The following is an 11,521-nucleotide window of genomic DNA, read 5'->3' on the forward strand; positions in this document are numbered from 1 at the left end:
ATTATCTCTGCATGCTTCTATATAAATATAGGTGCTGGGTGTATAACGAACGAAACCGCATACGCTCAATAGTTGAGCGATGCTCGTTAAAAAAACAACGCGAATTCATCATTTTATTCAACACAAAAGGAGGATTTATTGAGTCTCGTGATACAGAAGCTCGGCTTCGAAAAACATTTGACAAAAAAAAAACGAGCGTTTCGGTTTCGATGCGTTGATAAATTCGATCGAAAAACTCGGAGGGTCTGAGTCACGTTTTCACGGAGGTACATAAAAAACAGAGTATTCGGTTGAAAATCGATGGGATCGTTGCGTACGAAATGAAAGCGATCGAATCGATGTGCGAGCGGTCGAGAATTTCGGAGTGCTCGTTTCCAAGGAAAGACGAGTGGCTCACGCACTTTTATGGATCAATTTAATGGGTTGAACGCCAAGCTCATTGGCGACGTCGATGCAAGAGTTGATTTGATTAACGTGATAAGCGATGCCGCCGTTTTCATCGACTTTCTTCATGGCCGCTCTCTCAGGATCGCCCGCCACCAGAACGGCGTCTTCTCCTGCCGGGGGTAAATCTCTGAGCTGTTGAACGAGATGCCCGAGACGCTCTTTCGAGCCGGGAGCGAAAGCTTCCGGATCAATGGCCATGAAGCAGTGCCCGAGATCGGCGATTGCGCTGCCGGACTTCCAAGACCTTATGTTCGGTCCGTATTTACTGCCGCTCAAAATGCCGCACAGAATTTCGACCATCGTCGCCAAGCCGTAGCCCTTGTAGCCGGAATTCTCCTCCGCGCCGCCCAGCGGCATGAGCAAACCATTTTTGAAAGCTTCTTCGGCGTTCGTCGTTCCTTTCCCCTCGCTTCCCATGGCCCAGCCCTCCGGTATGTCCTGCTCCTTCCTTATCGCCAATTCGATTTTCCCCAAGGCGACCGCCGTCGTCGCCATGTCCAGCACGAAACCGTCCTCCTCTTTCACCGCTGGCATTCCGAGCGACAGCGGATTCGTACCGAGCGCTGCTGCTCTACTTCGCGTCGGTGCCATCAACGGACTCGTGTTCGTACAACTGAAACCGACGAGATTCTCTCTCATCGCCATCAACGCGTAGTATCCGCATATTCCGTAGTGATTGGAACCTCGCGCCGAAACCATTCCTATCCCGAATCTCTTCGCTTTCTCAATCGCTATTTCCATACAGTATTTTCCAACGACCTGGCCCAGGGCGTTCTTACCGTCCACGAGAGCTATCGCCTGTCGGATAAATTACGTTTTCCACGTTTAGTAGCTCGAGCATGCGTCAATGCCCAATATTAATTGATTCTTTTAAAATGGCGGTTGACCGAACAAAAGTGTTTCATCGATGCCTCGATTGTTACTCGGTATAGGAATAGTCTCGAACTAAAAATCAATTGTTCTACTTGGTGTTATGCGAGAAAGAATTCGAGTTTATCGATTATCGATGTCAGACGTTTCGATAAGAATCATATGTGACGGTGGGTCGATCGTACGATTTAACAATTGTACATGCGGCAACGGAAAATATAGCGTCGTTAAAGAAATTTCATATTTCTCAAGAACAATATGATAATATGGAAAAACCGGTAATTATTACTCCAAATTGAAAATCATGTGAAACGCATTTCTACCGGATAGACGCGAGCAGATTGCATAATGAAAAAAAAAAAAAAAAAAAAATAACCGAACGGTCTTAATCAAAGGTGATACACGCGCATATCTTATCAGAGCGTCGCTCATTAATATCTCGAAGGCCGCGTCTGCGTTGCTTTTATTTCGAACAATTGACCTCGTTTTCACCCGACGATCAAACACGAGGAAATTTCATTCGCGATTAAAGTAAATAGAAAGCAGTCGATGCATTCGTGGGTTAAGTAGATCGTAAAATTTTCGAACGAAACTTCCTTGGCCGTTTTTCGATAGGACGAGCTCCTGGCGAGATATCGATGATTCGGGGCCGGCCAATCCCATGCGAGAAGCGGGCGGTGGAAGCCACGCCTACTTATCCCAACGAGCACACTCGATTGGTAGTTCTCGACGAGCGAATATCTCGCGGAGGCTGAATCGTATGCAAAAATGGCCAAGGACTGTTTTGTTCAGAATTGGAAGGAAGTTTCGAAGAAAGCATGAATTTTTATGAATTTTGAATAATCAAAGGATCAAAGTGAACGTGAATGACCTGAAAATTGGTGACGATTTCGGGAACAGCGGCGGGATCGGTGATCCTCGTTTTTATGTCGTGGAGGTACATCTCCATACGATTCATACCGTGGCTGAAATGACCCCGGTAATCGGCAGTCATTAAATGATGAGCCACGGTAATGGCGTCCTCTTGTTTAGCGCCGACGCGTCTCATGCACTCGGCGATGAACCTTGTGACCTCGTCCTTAGGGACGACGAGGTCGTCGACCCGAGTCACGTGCTCGGCTCGAGCTTTCGACGACGCCATTGCCCTTGAGCTGGTGAAGAATGTCCTTGGGGATTGAAAATGTTGCGTGCCACGAGAGTTTCTTCTCGACGATTTAACTTGAAGAACACTCGCCCGAATCGACGCCAAGACGTCGCAATTTTCACTGAATATTCTCTCAACAATCAACCGACTTTTTAACATCTTGACGCCCGCGACGCGCTCTTCTCGTCTGTTATGATTATGTTTTTTTTTTTCTCAACTTATCTTCTTCAACGACCCTTTTTAAGGCCGTATCTCCTTGTATAAACACCGAATCATTCGCGCACGACGCGATCTCTCATTTTGTGCGGATACGGTTATCGAGGCTTGCCACGAGCACTCGCCCGTCTACGACGGCGCGTACAAACCGATCGAGAGCTCGAGCAACGGTAGAACCGGACGAACCTTCTCGTCGAAGCGACGTGTGCGTACACACTCACGCAACGAGGAAAACTTCTGCTTTTCTTCGCCTCTCGTCTTATTCACGCACACCAATCCATCCGCATCAACATACGCTCGTCATATTTGTATCGCGTTTGATTCGACGTGCCTTTATCGTCTCTATGATCCGTGTGCTTCGGAGGAACCATTTACGACCTAAATATCTTCAATGCTGAGGGCAGGGAGGGGGCCGGCGATTTCGATTCGTTCGTTCAGTCATTTGCTTTCGATCTTCTATCAATCGAATTCGTCAACATATGCTTTTGTGGCAAATTTCTCATTTTTTTTGATCGGGTCGCTACGAAATTGCTCTTAATTTGATTAATTTAACGGAGAATGTGCATTCCGCGTGCATACTGTTTCGAAAGAATATGAAATAGCGGCTGAATTTAGCTGAATAATCTTATCGTTGAACGAGGAAAAAGAGACTCGTCAACTGCGAACGGAAACGATTGGAAAATGGCAGAGTTTTGAGGAAAAGCGATGAATCGTTGAATCGCTTAATAGTTTTAGTCGTCGATTACGATTCTCGCAACGAAAGTTATAATTCAGATGCACGAACGCCCCCGACGAGCCCGGCTATCGAGTCGGTTTAAATGTGATAACGAACGAGTGGCATCATAGGTCGAGCCGCGTATCACCTTCAGCCGTTAAACATTCGCCTGTATATTTTTCTTATGTTTCTTACACTGCTCACACGGGTGTATAATATATTTACGCAATAGTTTCACACCTGTTGAGCTCCGGACTAAATAGAAGCTTCAAACGATCAATTAACGACTCTCGGAGCACTCGGCTTGTCGTTAACGATACGACCTTAAAACACGATGATTGGTGCACATCGCTTACGAGTTAATCACTACGAGTTACTATAGAGATTCATTTATCTCTGATTACTCGCGAACTATTACAGTTCGAAGAACTGTTCTCTCCCATGGGGCAGCGCTCGTATACTCAACGATCAAAGTAGTTTTTTGGTCGTTATTCGCGATCTGATTAATCGTATCAATTTACAATTTGCTGTAATCCAATTGACTCCGATTTTTTCACAATCATAGAACCAAGTCTTGTGACACTTTTTCTCATAAGAAATCTCACATTTTTAAGGCTTTATATACACTTTTGATGGGCGGAAAAATCGGAGTTTTTTTTATCGGATGTTGTTCAAGTACAATGAAGAATATTTTCATGAAATTTCATAAAGATGAGAGCATTAGGTAATAGCTAGGGCCTGGAGGAAGGATTTCGTATTTTGTTGGAAAAAACGAAAATTGTTACAAAAAAAACGAAAAATTTAGCACCCCCCAAAAATGAATTTTTTGTTAAAACTGTCGCTATTTTTTTTTAAATGAACATTTTTACAAATCACAATTTGGTGTGGATCGGATTAATAGTTTTTTAGTTATCGTGGCCACCGCAATCGATGCTCAAAAGAATGTGCTACTGTAAAAAATTTGTACAAGTGCGTGAACATATGTACTGATGAATGTCGTTGACAGTTTTTCAATAAACATTTATTTTCGTGTCGAAAAAATGTCAAGAAAATCGCGTTTTTTCGCCCGCTACAAGTCTGTATATAAGGCCTTAAATTCCTCACGAAACTCGTAGATTTTACGGATTTTTCAGAATCCTTTCAACACGCGATTTCATGCTTTGTTGACGGGTAAAAATCGCAGTGAATCAGACGAAAATGTAACTGAGTCTTTAACGTTCGACTCCCACCTCTGCTCACTCTCGTTTCCTCTTTGATGAATTTTTCGATTTTTATTGTTTCCGGAAATGATTTTTTGCACAGATTCGAAAATAAAATATTGTTCAGTTTTCACGGACTAATTGAAGCCGGAGAATTTGACTGGGAATGGAAATTATTGTCGAAAACGATCTTTTAATTGGCTGTAACAGGGTGTTCTGTGTTTTTTCGCTAACCTTGCAATTGTTTTTTCATGCATTATCTCGAGTTGGCGAAATTCGTTTTCCGCACGCACGAGTTTTCTCAGCGGATTTGTCACAAGTATTGAGCACACATTTTCATCGTCACGTGGTGGAAATATGAGAGAAAAACTTTTCTCCACGGCGGTAAACACCTTATGAAGACGTGACGAGCCCACAGCCGAGGGTCTCTCGGCAGTGAGAGTGCTATAAATAAAAAATGAAAATAAACTAGTTGCTCGGCTCGGCCTATAAAGCCGCAGCGTTTAATGTTATTTATCATTATTGCATTTCGCGGTTAATCTTATCGTTGGACTCGGTGTGTCTGCATACGTTTGCTTCCCACGTGCATCACGATTGTCCAAGTTTCTACTCGTCGTGGAAAAAAAAAAAAAACCAGAGAAAACGGTGCTTCCGACATAACATAAACATCGATTTGTATTCCCTCGTTAATTTTCGTTTCATCAATTCAAATGTTTCTTTACCCTCGAATACAAATGTCTTTTTCCCCGATCGCATCCTCGAACACCTTTTCGTAATTCGTTCTTTCCTCAATTGTCTCAAATGATTTTCCTTATTTACTTGTGAAAAAAGGTGCGCGAGAAATGCATCTCTGTCAACTTACCAAAGTATTCTGGTAGCCGAGCCCGCATTCGCGGCGTTCCCCGAAGCCCCCCTGCCGTCCTTCCGGCATCTTGGAACGTGTGTTTTCAACGATGCGAAAAATGGTGAATCGGAAAGTCTTACGATCCCGGACAATTCGTATACGTAGGAATAAAAACTAGAAGCACTGGCAAAAAAGTTTCCTGTCAAGTCTCAGAATAGACGAGATTTAATCGGACAGCTTCCATTCAGAGAAAAACTGTGATATTCTTGGAATATGATAGAAGGCTGCTATTTTCTTCGATATTATTATTATTTCATTGAAATGGTCTTCGAGCCCTGTGACAGCTATCTCCATTGACCTCCGGTGACACTTCACTTTATTCTTATTTACGTATCTCCTCTGACACTACGCGAAAAATACCACGAGATTCTGTAAACACATTTAATTACGTTTGGACGTACGAACACAGGAACGATGTCAAAATAAGCACTCGACGCCAATATTCAGAGTTTGAGGAGCGCTTGTTGTTCGATCGCTCGCCCCGGATTTTCGAGGAAATGAACTAAAAAATAGGAAAATCAAGCCAAGTCGAGAAACGTCACGTTTCTCACACGGAACGAAGAATTTCGCTGACATGCGCGCGATAATTCCGTTCGAGAAATATCTCGTTGTGTCGATAGGTGAGAAAAAAAATTGTAATCTCGGTATCTCGTACTACAATTCTTTGTAAATGTTTGTATTCGAAAGTCCTAACACTTTGTTCGCTGGAGACCGAGCGCTCTCGTCTTCTGTGACTTTTATTTGTTTGTTCCGACGTGTTTATTATCCCTTTTCCAGTACTCGGATCAAAGATGTTTTGCAATAAAACGACGGAGCTGTTTGATCTGTGCGGAGCATGCATCTATAATTTCTTGGTCAATGAGTACAAATAGTTTGCTCACACGTCGAAAAAACGTGGAAATTTATATAAAATTATGGAAAAAGGCAAATAAAGACGACACTCGAGTGCACAACTCGGAGGGAAAACGAACGACTACGGCGACGACGACGACGACGCCGTTCGACGACGCGTGGCGACGACGTCTGTCCGGCAGGACGGTCGTGACTCGACTGATAGGTGTATACCCCGACGAATAAAGTATCCGCGATTTCTTGCGGTTTCGTTGGAATATCGAAAAGCCCTCGGTTCACACACTTCACTCTAAGCTGAGCGCCGAGTTTCTTCCTCGAACTCTTCGAGTCTCTTTTATTTCGCAAGTCGTGCAAACAGACTACACGCTTTGTATCGTAGGTGGCGATGTCTCTTTCTCGATTTACGCGTCACGCGGGCCGGCCCCCCCCGGCAACGATGATCAAACTTATTTTTATAATTTTTTCACATCTGAGTAAAGAAAAAACGAGTCTCAGCGGAAATTTCACTCCGCCCAGACGTTTTATACGCTTTTATCGATACGCCCAATAATACGCGGTCGATGAAATTTTTCAATTATCCTCTCGGCATTTTCAATGCAATCGTGTTTTCATTGTTCTTTTCACGAAGGAGATAAGACAAACTCCGAATGCTCGATGACGATCTCGCGTAACATCGAACATTTACCTTTGATCTTGCTCACTCGGATTTATCGAGAAACGAGAAAAGAGCGCGACAATTTTGATCTACGCCTGCGAATTGTCAGAGCAACATTTTAAACACGTAGTCGGAATGGAATTGAATATTTTTCGTTGATGACCGCTCCCCAGTTATTTTTAGCACTTTCAAGTTGGATTCAGTAATAATTTACTGAGTGTAAATGAGCAATTTTCGAAGCCGATAGTTCTCAATTCGAAAGAAAATGAGTGCTTTTCGTTGTACGTCCGAGCTAGAATAAATGCTTTGGAGTGCTGCAAATAATCGTATTTTCTTGCACAATAAATATTTCGTTGTGAAAATGAGGGCTGTCAAGAACGAACTGTCGAAAAGTATTTCCGATCGACTTCGATTCTCACGAAATCATTGTTTCGCCGTCAATTCGTTATTCGTCGATCTCAAAACAAAAGCTCGATAGGACTCTCATTCATCGGCTAATTTCCATTGACGCATTACGAAACGGTTACTATCATTTTTATTGAGACGCTTTGAGAGCCGGCTGAGTTAAACCATAAAAACGCTCAACACTCGTAAATCAGACGTGTAACTTTTGATTTTCACAGTGAAGGGAGATGAAGGCTGCGGATTTACGGATCGCAGCCAAGATTAGATAACAAATGAGGGGGTCACGGTGTTCGATATCATTTTCAAAGCTTTCTCCCTTCCCGCGATCAGAGAGAAAAATCACTTTAACAAAAACGTTCGTTACGAAGGTCTCTCGTGACACATCATTTATATCAATATATATATGTATATATTAAATATCAATTGTACACAAAATACACGTTAAAAACGTTACGAACATTTGTAACTTACAGACGTGACGGTTTTCTGATTCTAACGATTGTGTTTTTTATGTCATTTCCGTTTTCTTCTTTGTTTTGGCCTCGTGAAATTCGCTTTGGCCCCAGTAACCTCTACTTTTATTTCTTTTATACGCCCCGAATTCCCATTACAACATTTGCATAGACAATAATTGCAAGTATTAACAATAATAGTAGCAAATTATGATAGATTTTAGTGTAAAAATACAAAGAAACGAAGTGGCAAATTGAAAATTTTTGCCCTTCGGTGATTAGACTCTGTTTTTCTTTAAACTTTAACCGTTTTTGTGCTATTGCTCGGATAAATGATTGTTCCTCTTATCGTTTGTTCTAACAAGCCTAAAATCGTGGGTACCTTTTGGTCACTTTTGTTTCCTTCCTATGATATTCCGTACTTACGCCTATTCTTATTGTCTTCGTTAATTTAAATACTTGGCTCAAATTCGCGGATATGAAAGAGAAAAAAACATGTTAACCGTTGAGGAACGCTGCTCTTTTCTTTGCCGCTCGGTGGCGCTACGATACGCTCCGTCGTCCTCATCCTTTTTCTTTCCTTACTTTCGTTCACTTTCCACTCTCGACCGGCTTTGCAGATTCATCGTTCGACGAGCCCGGCAATACGGAAGCTAGAAAAATGTTCTCGGTCAGGCTTAAGATCGTTGCGACACTATGCAACAGGCAACGATCAGAGAATTATTGTTTGCAGCTTATTTCTCAAGTTTAGTGTTCTCAAAGAATGTTTCAACAAACTAACAAGTCCGAATGTTTCAACACATGTTTGATAACAGTTGATCAACGCGATACGTTGTGAATAGAAAACAACACGTCATTCATTTTTTAGACATTGCTCAAACGCTTGTTTTGGATTATGAATAGAATTCTGTTGACAATTTTGCTTAAAATTTTGGTTTTAGCGGGAGATTATTCGGCAAACGATATGAAAAGCTAATGAGTACAGCAGTTACCGTGAAGAATAATTTATAGTAAAATTTTTTGGCTGATGTCAGCCAAAAAAATTCAATCGGTAAACCAACTTGTCAAAAATATCGGTTTAACAATGATTCGACGATTGAGCTGATAATCGAGTACCGTTTTCAAATTCAATCAACAACATTATTTCGGTAATATCTTTACATTATTAATCAAATGCTTCACAATCGAAAGAAAAAAAAAAGGTTTCCTTTATAATTTGGAATAGATATCCTACTCACCGATGATAATAATCAATATAATGACACATATTATTCCAATGATAATCATCATTTTAAGATTTTTCCACCAGTATTTTCTCTTAAGTTTTCCAGCCTGTTGCTCAAACTGCGCTGCGCCCTGTTGTAACGCATCTGCTCGGTTGTCAAGCTCGGACAGTTTCTGATCACGCTCCATGACTTTTTCGACGTTCACTTTCATGATTCCAACCACCTCATCCACTTTAGCCTGTGTTTGTTGGAGTTTTTTTGTCGATACAGCCTGTTGAGGCGTACGCGGACCTCCCAAATCTCCATCTCCGGAATATCCGCCAGAGTCCATTTTGCTGCAATGGGAAAGAGTCGCTTTACACCCTAGTCTTTGGATATTCAAACAATTTTTATTCAGTCAAATTCCAATAAAGATCTATTTTAGCTAATTTTATATTAATCTCCAAGTTTTCTGCGCCGGTAATTAGACACGACCCGTTCATAACTCGATGGTAAATTATGGTAAAAAATGCGGAGAAATATAAAAAAATTGTACACGCCCATAACCTCAAAAAATGAGTACCCTGGAAAGTTCACGTACACACCTGCGCAATTACAGTCGTGAAGAAATATAGGCCGAAGCAACAAGTTTTGTCTCGATATAAGGAATGTTTAAAAAGAATAACAAACACTAAAGAAAAACAATACTAGCAAATCGGAGAAAAATGTTGGGACGCGGAAATTTTTGACGTTTCCGTTACTAGCAGATTGGATGCCACTGCGGCTGCCGTAACCACTTGAATAAACGGGAAAGAGCGAAAAAAAACATAAAACTCGTGTCAACGACGTAATTATTCGAAAATGAACGGATGCATTTTGAAACTTTACAAAAATAAAAATCACACCGCGCACATTATACTTACATGTTTTATTGTTATTATTCTTCGCTTCGTTTCCGATTAAAACTACTCAACTTTGATTATCGTGCACGTAAATAACGATGTAACTCACCACCACGATGTCAGAAATGAACAATACACGCAAAAGGACTTTTGTGATTGTGTTAAAAAGAAAAAAAAATGGTAGAAGCTCGTTCACACACACGCGTGAATCGTAGGGAAATATAACGGATCCCGTTTCAAAGATGGCCAATTCTGGTGAAAAATGACTAAGAATCGAGGAGTAGGAACAATGACGTCATTTTTAAATTGCGATACAACGAATTGATATATAGTGCGTGCGTGTGAGAAGAATACACAAAACCATACGACTTATATATAGGTTATGATGACCGAGGTCGAGGCTTTTTCAAAATGCTAACGTAACGTTCTTTAAATGATAGTCAGATCACGCAAAAGCAATATAAGAATTTTTTTAGAAATCCTCATTTACATAAATGCTTCAGTGTACGTGAATTTTCGAAGAATGTTATGACAGAAATGCTCAACAATTTTTTTTCCTCTCCATAGATGCTATAGAGGTGTATATGAAAAATCGGTAAAAAAAAAAAACTAGCACGTTGCGCCATCTAGTAGCGAGTTATAACAGAAATCCGTCTCTACTTTATCAACAGAAATTTTTCATTTCTTTTTAAGGTAACGCGAGAATGACGTTACCCGCACATGCACTTGACGTTTTATTATTGATCGTAATGCGTCAAACAGGCAATTGTGGCTGCAGATTTTTTGATTATTAAATAATGTATGTGCAATCGCATCGTGTGAAAGACTCTAACAGAGGATTACCACGATTGTTAAAAGTTTCATTATCACCCAGGAGGAGAAGGAAAATGTGTATGATGGACGTTTTGTTTGCAAGTAACTACGAAGCAATACATCAAAAACACTGCGTTTATGAAAACGAAAAATACTTGTAAGAAAATGTGATTATGGACAAATGAAAAAAAATCAGTTTGACTCACTGTTATCCATTTTGATTGCAATCTTTCTAGGTCGATCCCCGGCGAATTGAAGTTTCTCATCGTTGTTGACATCGAGCCCAGGAGAAAATAGTGTGTATATACACTACTTTATCAAATAAAAAAATGACTTTAACAGGCAAGGTATCTCATAAATAAATATTGACAGCTGAATAAAGATGCCGGTGAGATTTTCTCCTTTGGTAGCAATACGGAATGGGTGTTCGAGGATAGTTATAAAATCCCAATGCTTCTCACTTCTCAAAGAGAGAAGTCTCCCTTCCCCCCCGTTCTTTCATTCGTTCGTGTCCAGCGAAGAGGGAAACGCTTCGTTCGCGCCTGTCCGTGCGCGGGCGCGTGCTCTGAGAGGCGTTACCAATTTTATTGACTCGAAGGTCGGCGCACGCGCGAATTTGACGCTTATGCACCAAAGCTCCTTTATAGGGACGTATAAAGGACGAATTCGAGAGGTCGCTATGCGATCTACGGTTTTCGATTGTTGACTCAACTTGTCCCGAGACTCTACCGAGTCTCTTGAT

At 41.3% G+C, this 11,521-nt stretch overlaps 2 protein-coding genes and 1 long non-coding RNA gene across 6 annotated transcripts; 1 reads left to right on the plus strand and 2 right to left on the minus strand.

The window, feature by feature from the left end:
• Positions 1–108: 108 nt before the first annotated feature.
• LOC122414177 (uncharacterized oxidoreductase YjmC) lies at positions 109–7,619 on the minus strand. Its single transcript, XM_043425166.1, has 4 exons — positions 5,454–7,619; positions 4,497–5,035; positions 2,189–4,018; positions 109–1,245 (listed from the first exon to the last, which is right to left on the minus strand). The coding sequence occupies exons 3-4, from the start codon at positions 2,618–2,620 to the stop codon at positions 394–396; spliced, it is 1,284 nt and encodes a 427-aa protein (XP_043281101.1). The 5' UTR covers positions 2,621–4,018; positions 4,497–5,035; positions 5,454–7,619; the 3' UTR covers positions 109–393.
• Positions 7,620–7,763: 144 nt separating this feature from the next.
• On the minus strand, positions 7,764–11,124 carry LOC122414178 (vesicle-associated membrane protein 2-like). Of its 4 annotated transcripts, none has more exons than XM_043425170.1 (3): positions 10,986–11,124; positions 9,098–9,420; positions 7,764–8,512 (listed from the first exon to the last, which is right to left on the minus strand). In XM_043425170.1, the coding sequence occupies exons 2-3, from the start codon at positions 9,414–9,416 to the stop codon at positions 8,451–8,453; spliced, it is 381 nt and encodes a 126-aa protein (XP_043281105.1). In that variant the 5' UTR covers positions 9,417–9,420; positions 10,986–11,124; the 3' UTR covers positions 7,764–8,450. The 4 variants fall into 4 exon arrangements, with proteins under 4 accessions (XP_043281105.1, XP_043281104.1, XP_043281102.1 ...); XM_043425169.1 differs by lacking the exon at positions 10,986–11,124 and adding an exon at positions 10,076–10,385; XM_043425167.1 differs by lacking the exon at positions 10,986–11,124 and adding an exon at positions 9,988–10,380.
• Positions 10,672–11,199, plus strand: LOC122414179 (uncharacterized). The gene is made up of 2 exons (XR_006261713.1): positions 10,672–10,936; positions 11,016–11,199. It is a non-coding gene; the product is annotated as an uncharacterized lncRNA (long non-coding RNA).
• Positions 11,200–11,521: the final 322 nt, after the last annotated feature.

The sequence above is a fragment of the Venturia canescens genome, chromosome 7 (genome assembly GCF_019457755.1).
Source record: "Venturia canescens isolate UGA chromosome 7, ASM1945775v1, whole genome shotgun sequence".
Classification (NCBI taxonomy): domain Eukaryota; kingdom Metazoa; phylum Arthropoda; class Insecta; order Hymenoptera; family Ichneumonidae; genus Venturia; species Venturia canescens.